Source organism: Coregonus lavaretus (assembly GCF_964263955.1).
Source record: "Coregonus lavaretus genome assembly, chromosome: 12".
Taxonomy (NCBI): domain Eukaryota; kingdom Metazoa; phylum Chordata; class Actinopteri; order Salmoniformes; family Salmonidae; genus Coregonus; species Coregonus lavaretus.
The window spans coordinates 22,548,480-22,561,295 of record NC_139999.1 but is presented as its reverse complement, the minus strand read 5'-3'; the positions used below and the strand labels follow the sequence as shown (position 1 = coordinate 22,561,295).

The 12,816-nt window shown below is 45.0% G+C and overlaps 1 protein-coding gene across 1 annotated transcript in view; it reads right to left on the bottom strand.

Moving 5' to 3' along the window:
* Positions 1–2,875: 2,875 nt before the first annotated feature.
* Positions 2,876–12,816, bottom strand: part of LOC311138366 (membrane-associated guanylate kinase, WW and PDZ domain-containing protein 1-like) — a gene marked incomplete at its 5' end in the record, with an annotated part of 194,733 nt that continues 184,792 nt past the window's right edge. Inside the window, 5 exons of the mRNA XM_084173027.1 lie at positions 2,876–4,779; positions 7,664–7,802; positions 10,308–10,451; positions 10,815–10,908; positions 11,008–11,101. Of these exons, the coding sequence (XP_084029153.1) occupies positions 3,575–4,779; positions 7,664–7,802; positions 10,308–10,451; positions 10,815–10,908; positions 11,008–11,101 (1,676 nt within the window). The 3' untranslated portion in view covers positions 2,876–3,574. The remainder of the gene's footprint in view (positions 4,780–7,663; positions 7,803–10,307; positions 10,452–10,814; positions 10,909–11,007; positions 11,102–12,816) is intronic.

Here is a 12,816-nt window from a genome sequence, read left to right as displayed (position 1 = left end):
CATAGCAAAGGGTCTGAATACTTAGGTAAATATGGTATTTTATTTAAAAATTTTATACACATTTGCAAACATTTCTAAAAACCTGTTTTTGCTTTGTCATTATGGGGTATTGAGTGTAGATTGTGGAGGAAAAACATTTATTTAATCAATTTTAGAATAAGGCTGTAACGTAACAAAATGTGGAAAAAGTCAAGGGGTCTGCATACTTTCCGAAGGCACTGTATTAATTAATTTGTGGAAGTCCATCACCCATAGAAGCAGAAGTATGATATGTTATGAATTACAAATCGTATTATATGTTAAGAATTTGCTAAACGTATGATATGTTACGAATTTTAGCTAGGTGGCTAACGTTACCTATCTAGGGGTTAGAGTTATTGTTAGGATTAAGTTTAGGTGTTAGGTTAAAGGGTTAAGGTTATGGGAAGGGTTCGCTAAAAGGGTGAAGGTTAGTTGAAGGGTTAGCTAACATGCTAAGTAGTTGAAAAGTACAGCAGCTAAAAAGTAGTAAATAGTTGAAAAGTTGCTATTTAGCTAAAATGCTAAAGTTGTCCATGGTGACATTTGAACTCGCAACCTTTGGGTTGCTAGACATTTGTATTATACACCCACTCATCCATCTACCTCAACCAACTACCGTACTTTCGTTTTTGACTTATGTAACCATACTAAAGGTAACATATCATATTAGTCTATGAGACCAGGCTGATTATTTAGCTCCTGATTCCCCTTCACTGGCTATGGGAATAATTTCTCCTTCACTGGCTATGGGAAGAATTGCTCCTTCACTGGCTATGGAAAGAATTGCTCCTTCACTGGCTATGGAAATAATTGCTCATGTGCTGTAGACATCATGTATGGGTTCATATTTACATTTACATTTTAGTAATTTAGCAGACGCTCTTATCCAGAGCGACTTACAGTTAGTGAGTGCATACATTATTTTAGGGAATCGAACCCACAACCCTGGCGTTGCAAACGCCATGCTCTACCAACTGAGCTACATATCAGCTGACTAAAGAACACTGCTGCCAAAAACACACATTGACCTCAATGTTATACTTGTCATTAAATATTATTATAATAGCTGGGAGAAATATTTGACATTCCGTTCATTGCACAAATTTAACATTAACGCAAAAAGAAAAGGATAGATTTGGAAACAAAACTGCTTTAAAACTTGTATATAGAGTGGGATTGATTGAGATTATGCATTTATTTCCATGTTCATTCATGCATAGTAAGGCCCTATTTATCAAGTTTTTATTTATATTTTCATAAAAATGTGAAACACTAAAGCTCCATGTCTTAGTTGGTTGACTAAAGATCAGCTTTAATATTGCAGAGATTGTGGGTTCTATCAATGTAATTATTTATTTATTGGTTGGTTGACTTTGTGTTAACATCAAACCAGACACAGACAGATTGTTATATTTGGCTTGATAAGAACATGAATTGAATCTATAAACGTTGATCAGTGGTGTTAATATGCAGTAAAGCCCTGGGTTTACTAATGAGGAGAGGATATCTTTAGAAGTCCCAGGAGCTTCACCATGATGACATCACTTAAATTAGGAAGCACTGTTGTCCTCACAGAGACATCCCTCAACTCAACTTCACCAGTTGGACATTCTACCTAGAGCCCTCCTGTGTGAATGTGTCCTATTGAACCATTTTACAGGACTAACTGAAGGCCTCTGGAAAATGTGATTGATCATGGTGTTTCATCACAAAATCATTTTACACTCATCATCATAATATTTACATAACCAAATCCCCAAATGCCTTCGGGCTAAGCAGGCCCAGTTGAAGGCAATTTTATATCCTCAAATCAAAACAAGGTTGTGAATATTATATCAAATCTACATATCCAAATATGCACATAAATTGGCAAAAACTCAGTAATGATAGTGACAATGACAGAGAGGCATGACAGAGGGTGCAATTATTGGATCGAATACTATTATGGCACCTAGAGAAAATATTTTTAAAAACCATCAAAGTGACACTTTATTTTAGAGAAAAACTATTCTTAAAAGAAACTGGCATGTTCCTAAAATGTATTATAGTTAAACAGACCCCGATTAAGCATAGTTAATAAAAAAGTAAAAGGACAATATCCCGGAGATTATTTGCAATTCAGACAATATTTTAAGGCTCATTATCCAAGCACATCTTCAGATTGTCTGGCTTCATTATGAGACAACTTTATTCATCAGGCCATGACCAGATATTTATTCTGGTATGTCTAACATCATTTCATTGTCATCTGGTGGTCCTCTGTAGCTCAGCTGGTAGAGCACGGCGCTTGTAACGCCAAGGTAGTGGGTTCGATCGCCGGGACCACCCATACACAAAAATGTATGCACGCATGACTGTAAGTCGCTTTGGATAAAAGCGTCTGCTAAATGGCATATTATTATTATTATTATTATCTGCCCGGTCAGAAGCTGACAGCTGATAGATTCATTAGAGGAAAACCTCTTCTTAGTGGCCTCCACAGATCACCTGACTGACTGGCCTCTGTCTGCATCTCTCATCTGTCAGTCTGTCTGGCTGTGGTCTGGGAGGAAGAGAACATGACCTTGGTGTCCCCATACACTGGCTCCTGTCATCCTCTTGACATCTGAGGACACAGCTTTCTTCCTCTCTTATTTGAAGTACAGAGGGAAAAGGACCACACTGGTTTAAAAACAGACAGATCCAAATAAACCATACTTTACTTTGTTTGAAATATTATACTATATTATTAATCTACCATTCGGCCCTATCTTCAATATTACATCTTATGAATCTCATGAAATAGTAAGACAGACTCACATTTCCACACTGATCAATTACAATACAAAAATACCAAAACAGAGACACTGAAGATATGTTTAATATATTATTTTAATATCATCATCGTCATCATAGTTGAACTTTATTTTCCCTTCATTCGTTTTTGATCACCTCAATGTACACATACTGCAGTCAAAAATATACAAACAAATGCAGGCTTGTGCTATAGTCTGGTCAAATGTCTAGAAAACAGTGGCACTGGGGGAGAGAAAGAAAAGAGAAGACATTGAAACCGTAAAGACATGCACAGCATCTGTGTTGGTGGCACCAGTCACTGGGGCTGTGTGCTGCCTGCCTCCTTGGGCTCAGTGGAAAAATACATACCAGTCACCAGACAGTCGGCTGAGAACACGGCCGTCTCATATCAAACAAAAACAAAACAAAAATACGCTCATTAATGGAACTGTTAGGCACATCATTGTTTTTTGTGGTTTTACATTTTCTGTAAAATTCAGATAAATGTACAATGCTTAACCAAATAACAAAAAACGACCCCAAAAAAATCAAACAAAAAGGACAAAAATAAGATATCGTACTTCTGCTGTTAAAAGTTGGTAGGTTTTGGAATCACTGTCTAGTAGGAACGGAGGAATGTCATATAATCAATAAGTTAGGTTCATCCAGGGTCCAGGTGGGTTCTGCTGTGTGAAGTGTAGAGCTGAGTGGTGAGAGGGAACCATGGTGCCGTGGGGCGGTGAGGGGGGGGGCTGGTTGTGTTACAGCAGACGTCCCATCAGATGCTCAGGTCTTTGGGGCTGTCTTTGTAGGCCTTCCGCTTGGGCTCCGGGAGCGCTTTGGAAGCACGGCTGGCGTCAGACTTGAGTGTGCTGTAAGACTCCTTCAGCTTGGGTGCTGTTGCTCCCTCCTCCTCCTCCTCCGGCTCTCTGAAGCTCCTAACAGGTGAGATGTCTCGGCCCAGACTCCGGACTCTGTAGCGGGGGTCTGGGGACTCCTGTCTGGGGGCGTAGCTTGCCTCTCTCTCTACCCTCTCAGGCAAGCGGCCCCTCAGCAGTGAGCTGTACCTCTTGTAGGCGCTGTCTGACTCGGGGGTGCGGACCCTAGGCATGGTCTCTCCTCTCTGGCCACGGACAGCAGCAGATAACAGGCTATCTCCTCTGTAGTCACGCTCCAGGGTAGAGGCCCTCAGCAGAAGGCTGTCCTCCCCAAATAGGCGCTCCTCCCTGAGCTCCCTCAGCAGCGTGGCCTCCCTGTTGAGCCGGTCCAAGGCTGGAGGCTCCCGCAGCACGCTCTCCTCCAGATAGGGGCTGGGCATAGGGCCAGGAGGCTTCCTCAGCACTGGTGCCACCTCCCGGTTGGGCCTCTCTGGCTCCCGGCCCCTCAGTCTATCTGGGGAGGGCTGCCGGTAGGGGTCAGATGACTGGGTGCGGTGGTAGCGGGTGGGGGAGGGTTGGTGTGAGCGGTGGGGGGAGCGGTAGGGTGACCGGTGACCATAGGGGGAGCGGTGGCCATAGGGTGACCGATTGCGTTGAGGGGACCTGTAGGGAGAGCGGTGGCGGTGAGTGTGGTGCCTGTCAGGGGAGCGGCCTTCCCTCCCTCTGTGTCCTTGGCTGTGTCTACTGTCCAGGGTTTTCTCTGCGCTGCGGGCCCGGCTCCGGCCCTTATCCGGAGAGCGGTGTCTCCGGTGGTGGTGAGTGCCGTGGCTATCCCCGCCAGACCTCTTGCTCTTGTCGCCCTTCCTCTTGGACTGCTTGGAGGAGGCCCCTGTCTCCCCAGACGCCCCTCCCTTGCTCTTGCTCTTCCTGTCTGGGGAGCGGTGTCTGTGTTTGGAATGGTGGTGGCCCTTCTTGTCCTTGCTCTGTGATGGTTTGTGAGGGTCTGGTGTGTTGGTGACCGATGGTGTGTTGTTGTGGGGCAGGGTGCTCACTTCCGAAGCGTTTTGTACCCCTGTGGATGGGCCGACACCGTCGATGCTGGGGTCTGGAATAGAACACGACATACAACACAGGGTGCTGGATGAAACACATTGCTCTCACAGACTCCCTGACCTCAGACTAGATCAACCATAGTGACCAATATCCAGGCTTCTAACATTATTAGTAATACTGCCAATTCTAATGTTAATGTCAGCAAATAAGCTTAATTCTTCATTTGGATGCACAGCCACAGCTGATGGTTAGATATTAGTATTGCTATGTATGAGCCAAAAGCAACAATGTACTGTACGAGGACTGGTGGAACAGTCAAAGCCTGGAGACGTTCCCCACAACAAACCTGTCCCCAGGTAAGGAGCCTAGGGTGGAGTCTGGCTTTATGGAGCTGAAGGGGACAGCTGATGGTTGGACCAATGGTTGATTACGATGCTGCGTGGTGTTGATGCTGATTTAGATTGTTTGACATGACTAATTCATGCTCACTCATGCTCTAGCGGTGCCTTCGATGTGATATCAATATTTAATGCAACTAACAAAACTAAGATGAGTTTCTGAATTGAGTAATGATGTAAATAGTATATGAATGAGCATGTTTGGTTTCGGAAGAACATTGTGGTTGTTGACTATTTTCACAGATTGCACTCTATAAAGAATGCTGGGAGTCAGCTCAACACCATGGATAAAGGAGGGGGCACTGAATGGTTTTAGGGACTAATCAAGGAGATAAGAGACTACTGATCCTAATTAAATGACTACAGTTTCATTGGTTCTTACCTGACTCTAACCATCTCACCAGATCAGTGAATAAACCACAAGGATGGTAATCAAAGTGTAACAAGACAGCTTCTAAAAGTTATAGTAACTCTACTTGGCTCTAGTTTTCTACATTAATCTCCAATGCTACTGTTACTAAGTGACAAACCACAGATACTAACTAGACAGCTAAATTGTAAATAGCTAAATTAGAAGAGAGGAACAGCGGAAGAGGAAGGATTGATTGGTTCAGAAAATGTCTGGGAGAGACAAAAACTTTACCAATATCCCACAATCACTATCACCAAACTAACGTGACATGAATCAAACAGAAGCTAAGGCATGTCTGCAGCGGACACGCCATTCCCAGAGGTTAAATGCAAGAGGTGGTATGTATGAATCCATTACAACTGGTCAGCATGACAACAGAGGCAGCGGTATTGGCAATGCATTCAGGGTGAATGGATTCTTATGCATGGAGCAGAGGCACGACACGGGTGATTTGAGGCCACAGCAAGAGAGAGAGATCGGCGAGAGAGAGAGAGAGAGAGACGGAGAGGACAGCTACAAACCATGGTCTGATTTTGGTAGGAACTAGGATCTCCCAGCTTGTCATTAGAGGATCTCATACATGCGGTGAGATGGGGAGCAACCATCGCTGAAGGAAGAAAGAGCCCAGCCAAACAAAAGGAAAGGTAGATCAGAAAGAGAAAAAGAGAAGGCATAGGGTTTAGATGCTACAACAATAGACAGAAGAAAGAATCATTATTGTCCAATGGAAAAGGTGTTTATTTGATCATTTAATCATTCAGAGAAAGAGACAGTCCAGGAAATAACACCACCCTTGAGGGAAAACAAATAAGTTACAGAGAAAGTCCTGGAACACAGCACACACTCACAGAGTCTCACTCAAAGGCTCACACACACACACACACACACACACACACACACACACACACAGAGCAGCAGCAGAGACCCCAACCCCATAGAGACAGCGAGATGCACACACAACACCGTATGAAGCAGTTTACATTGCTAACAGAAATTAAATGTAAGGGTGGAAACTAAAAGTACAAAAAAATTGAAAAAATATACAACCTCACAGAGATGTCATATTGGTGCAGGAAAGACATAGCATATTCTCCGCGCAAAAAATCACATGAATAGAAATCAAGAATGCTTTAAGATGAATTGTGACAATCAATCAACAGATCAATACAATAAAAATGAAATATTCCATAAATATTATGGAAAATCGACAAGAAATTAAGAAAAAAAAAACATTTGGATTTACACTGACAACTTCATGCAGCAATATACTTTCTAGATTAATATGTGGGTTGATCATGATCATGGCTCTGTACATGAACAAAAATACTTGTCATTTGTTTTATTTTTCTGTTACAAAAATGTCTGTAGAAGTGGAGCTGAATGGAATTGAAATGTCAGGAATGAGTGCAGTCTCCAGAATCACAGTTTTCCAATGACAGTTACAGTAGATCAGAATTAATCCATGGATTTTTGAATATGTCAAACAAAGTATTGTGAATTTCCCATTGCAATGGTAGAAATTATTAGAATGCTCTAATTTCTCGACTGAAGTCCTAAACTCAGTAGCTTACATTCACCTTCAATAAATATTATAAATATGTTCATTACGCCATATCAAAGCTTGGAGATGCAATCCAACCAGAGAGTATTTCCCAGTTTAGCACGGGATGCAATAGATCAAGTTTTTATTATTTATTTTTTTTACCCTAAAAATATCATTCAGCAAGGGCTCTGAGAATCAATAAACATATCCACATTTAGAAACACTAAATCTTTTCTGATTTTCTTCCCTATCCTCAAAGTTCTTTCATTGTTTTTATTTTATCAATGGGTCCATAGACCACTTTCATTCTTGGGGAATCCCAGAATGCCCTGCTCCCCAAGCCACACAGCACAAGGTTAAAAGGTGACAGCAGGTGACAGCAGTTGACCCAGACCCGAAGAGAGCACACAGAGTAGAACCAGACGCACCCAGTGGACAGCCGCAATCAGTGGAAGGCCCAGAGCCCAGAGCCCAGGACAGAGCAGGAGACAGGCGTCCTCTCGTACCCCACCCTGTCCCGCCCCCCATTGTGCTCAGGGGGTGAAGACGGGGGAAAATTGAATGTTTTCGTAGATTGACCCACCATATTCAGGCACCGAGCCGTCACCCCTCTTGAGGACCAGGCGGGCGTGGCGGCCACCATTTTTTATCAGTTCAATGGCGCGGGCGTGCTTCATGCCCTTGGTGCTCTCGCCGTTGATCTCCAGGATCTCATCTCCCACCTGAGGGAGAGAGGATGGAGGGAGAGAGGGGGAGACAGGGGAGATATTGGAAGAGGGAGAGGGGGAGATGGGAGAAATTGGAGGAGGGAGAGTGGGAGACATTGGAGGAGGGAGAGTGGGATACATTGGAGGAGGGAGAGGGGGAGACATTGGAGGAGGGAGAGTGGGAGACATTAGAGGAGGGAGAGGGGGAGACATTGGAGGAGGGAGAGTGGGAGACATTGGAGGAGGGAGAGTGGGAGACATTGGAGGAGGGAGAGTGGGAGACATTGGAGGAGGGAGAGGGGGAGACATTGGAGGAGGGAGAGGGGGAGCCATTGGAGGAGGGAGAGGGGGAGACATTGGAGGAGGGAGAGGGGGAGACAGTGGAAGATATTGGGTAAGCCACAGAGAAAGGGGGAGTGTGTCAGGGACAGAGAAGGAGAGGGGAGGAGAAAGGAAAGAGGATGAGGCAGAGAGAGAGATAGATTGGGTGAGGACAGGTAGGAAAGGGACAAGAGGAGGAGAACAGAGGGCAGAGGTGAGGGGAAAAGGCAGGACAAAGGAGACAGAAGGGAGGAAGGTTAGATTATAGTTCAAACTGCTCTGACTGCTGTAAAGGCAACATTTCTATAAATCCACAATGTTACAAGAGGGGAATAGGTTTTTGTGAATTTTACTTCACATACAGTGCATTCTGAAAGTATTCAGACCCCTTGACTTTTTCCGCATTTTGTTACGTTACAGCCTAAAATGGATTAAATTATTTATTTTTCCAAATCAATCTACACACAATACCCCATAATGACAAAGGTTTTCAGAAAGGTTTGCAAATGTATTAAAAATAAAAAACATAAATAACTCATTGACATAAGTACTCAGACCCTTTGCTACGAGAGTCGAAATTGAGCTCAGGTGCATCCTGTTTCCATTGATCATCCTTGAGATGTTTCTACAACTTGCAGTCCACCTGTGTTAAATTCAATTGATTGGACATGATTTGGAAAGGCACACACCTGTCTGTATAAGGTCCCACAGTTGCATGTCAGAGTGCAAACCAAGCCATGAGGCTGAAGGAATTGTCCGTAGAGCTCCAAGACAGGATTGTGTCAACGCACAGATCTGGGGAAGGGTACCAAAAAATGTCTGCAGCATTGAAGGTCCCCAAGAACACAGTGGCCTCCATCATTCTTAAATGGAAGAAGTCTGGAACCACCAAGACTCTTCCTAGAGCTGGCTGCCCGGCCAAATTGAGCAATCGGTGTAGAAGGGCCTTGGTCAGGGAGGTGACCAAGAACCCGATGGTCACTCTGACAGAGCCCCAGAGTTCCTCTGTGGAGATGGGAGAACCTTCCAGAAGGACAACCATCTCTGCAGCACTCCACCAATCAGGCCTTTATGGTAGAGTGGCCAGACAGAAGCTATTCCTCAGTAAAAGTCACGACAGCTCGTTTGGAGTTTGCCAAAAGGCACCTAAAGACTCTCAGACAATGAGAAACAAGATTCTCTGGTCTGATGAAACCAAGATTGAACTCTTTGGCCTGAATGCCAAACGTCACGTCTGGAGGAAACCTGGCACCATCCCTACGGTGAAGCATGGTGGTGGCAGCATCATGCTGTGAGATTGTTTTTCAGCGGCAGGGACTGGGAGACTAGTCAGGATTGAGGGAAACATGAACGGAGCAAAGTACAGAGAGATCCTTGATGAAAACCTGCTCCAGAGCGCTCAGGACCTCAGACTGGGGCGAAGGTTCACCTTCCAACAGGACAACATCCCTAAGCACACAGCCAAGACAACGCAGGAGTGGCTTCGGGAAAAGTCTCTGAATGTCCTTGAGTGGCCCAGCCAGAGCCCGGACTTGAACTAGATCGAACATCTCTGGAGAGACCTGAAAATAGCTGTGCAGCAACGCTCCCCATCCAACCTGACAGAGCTTGAGAGGATCTGCAGAGAAAAATTGGAGAAACTCCCCAAATACAGGTGTGCCAAGCTTGTAGCGTCATACCCAAGAAGACTCGAGGCTGTAATCGCTGCCAAAGGTGCTTCAACAAGAGTAAAGGGTCTGAATACTTATGTAAAATGTGCTAACCTTTCTAAAAACCTGTTTTTTCTTTGTCATTATGGGTTATTGTGTGTAGATTGATGAGAAAACAAAACAATTTAATCCATTTTAGAATAAGGCTGTAACGTAACAAATTGTTGAAAAAGTCAAGGGGTGTGAATACTTTCTGAATGCACTGTATTCACAAATAATAAAGGATAATCAATTAACCCTTTCATTCTGTCTATAGGACCCAGGGGAATGTTGCACTGTATGGAGATGTTCTTACGCTTTTAGACAATTAATCAAATTAAAGGTTAAATGACAGCTTGACAGCTACAAGAGAGCATATAGGACATCACATTTACATAATACATACTTTGTATTAGGCATTCAGCATTACATACCCACATCAATGAGTAGATAATGAATATGATAAATCAACTATAGATTTCAAACACTCCTATTTGTGGGTCATATATACCCTCATCTTGCCGTTGCGTACGGCCGCTCCGTCCTCGGCTAGCCTCAGCACGTAAAGGTCCATGTTGTACTCATGACCTCCTCGCAGGCTGAACCCAAAACCTTTGTTGTCCCTCTCCAAGTCCACTGAGTAGAATGCAGCGTCCTGAGAAAAAAACACACACGCAAACACACACACACGACAAGGTCAGACTGGTGATTGAGTGGTGGCTGGACTTGATAATGTGTGTGTCTGGGGACAGCTCATATTTCAGTGTGGGGACGAATGCCACCTTGAGGAAAGTCGCACCTATTTGATCGGCGGTTTGAGGTGGGCCGAGAGGGCACACAGAGCCACAGACACTACAAGGACACAGCCATGGACACAGACTAACATCCTCCCTGCTCTGTTCAGGACCTTATCAATATGGTATCAGAATAAAGCATCTCCCTAGTGTGACAACCACTTAAAGGGAACACATTACTGTAGGGTGTGTGGTGGGCTGGATGGCGCTGGACAAGTCCTTACCTGGGCTGTAGGTTGTGTTGTTGGGGCGGGGGGAGGAGGGGCCTGGGGGGATTTGAACTCAAAAGAGGACTCCTGTTTTGGTTTGGTGTTGTTTCTGGAATGAGAAAGATGACAAAATATAGGTAAAAAATCATTGCTCATAGATGCATGTTCTTAGGCAATTAGGTACTCTAAATCTCAGAATCCCTCTCACCTGGGCTCAGGTGCAGCCTGTTGCTGGGGCGTGTGAGTGGTTGTTATAGTGGCGATCTTCTCAGCGTTGGTCAGCAGTGATGCATTAGAGGACTCTGATAGGAGAGAAAGAGAGAGCAGGGGAGTCAGGGGACTGGAGACTGAAGCATGCAGAAGACTAAAGGAGAAAAATTAACAATGAGTAGTTTCACAAAACCTTTCGTAAGCCACTATTAAATTGGTAATATATCATTTACTCAAACAGGGCCATATGGAAGCCTGGACCAAAGGGAGTGCTACACTCATGACTCTCATCTAATCACAGCACTCTAACTCAATATGACATCATTTGTGTGATCAATTACCTATGCTGGAATGTAAGCCTTAAGTAAACACGTAACAACTACCATCTCCCCACTCCAAACCACCCCCTAATTTCTTTCCAACAAACCTCTGTGGCCTACTTCTAGCCCCTGCTCTCGGCCCAACTACCACCCCTAGCCTAATCCTAGCCCCGCTCTCTATTCCACACACAACACCACAGGCTGTGCTCAATTCCTCTCTCATCTATCCATCACTCCCCCACTAGTCCCCTTGGATCCCATTGGCTTAACTCTCCATTCCGACCACGGCCCCTGAGACGCTGGGCCGGCCAATCAGGGTGGAGGCCGAGCTGAGGCCGGGCTGAGTGGGTTTATTTCCACCCTGCTGGGTAGTCATTGCTGGGGAGACCCGGGGTTTGAGTCGTCTCTCTGCCCATGAATCCCAATGTCTTAAAATAGACCTTCTCTCTTTTCCATCCCTCCACGCCGGTGTCAACTGCCTGCAGCCCAGGCTCCATCCTCACACACTCCATCCCTCTCTTTTCCTCCCTCAATTTCTGCATCTCTCATCCTGTCCTTCTTCTCTCCCACTGTCCTCTTTCTCTCATCCTGTCCTCCTTCTCTCCCACTGTCCTCTTTCTCTCATCCTGTCCTCCTCCTCTCCCACTGTCCTCTTTCTCTCATCCTGTCCTCCTTCTCTCCTACTGTCCTCTTTCTCTCATCCTGTCCTCCTTCTCTCCCACTGTCCTCTTTCTCTCATCCTGTCATCCTTCTCTCCCACTGTTCTTTTTCTCTCATCCTGTCATCCTTCTCTCCCACTGTTCTTTTTCTCTCATCCTGTCCTCCTTCTCTCCCACTGTCCTCTTTCTCTCATCCTGTCCTCCTTCTCTCCCACTGTCCTCTTTCTCTCATCCTGTCCTCCTCCTCTCCCACTGTCCTCTTTCTCTCATCCTGTCCTCCTTCTTTCCTATTGTCCTCTTTCTCTCATCCTGTCCTCCTTCTCTCCCACTGTCCTCTTTCCATTGCTCTATCCCTTCTTCCCTCCCAGTCTTTCCACTTCAGTGCAGTTTGCAGCCTGTTTGTTTTTGTCCCTCTTGAAACATTCCGGACACAGGATGCAGAATGCACTGAACTGTATCACTGATCAGTCTCTCCCACTGTGAGAATGGAAGGGGAAAAGGACAATCTTAATGAAGAATTCATGGGGGGAAGAATTAAGCACTGCCTGCCTACCTAGGGGGCTGAGCAAGGGTCACACCATCTCTCCCTGGTTGCTTTTACACTACATCACAATGCAGACTAAATTAGGTGTGCTTTCTCCCTGATGACATTGCGCAGAGCCACAGGCCTGCCTGGCTAAAAGCCTGAGTAAAACAGTTGGCATCATGTATAATGAGAGAGAGAGAGAGAGAGAGAGAGAGAGAGAGAGAGAGAGAGAGAGAGAGAGAGAGAGAGAGAGAGAGAGAGAGAGAGAGAGAGAGAGAGAGAGAGAGAGAGAGAGAGAGAGA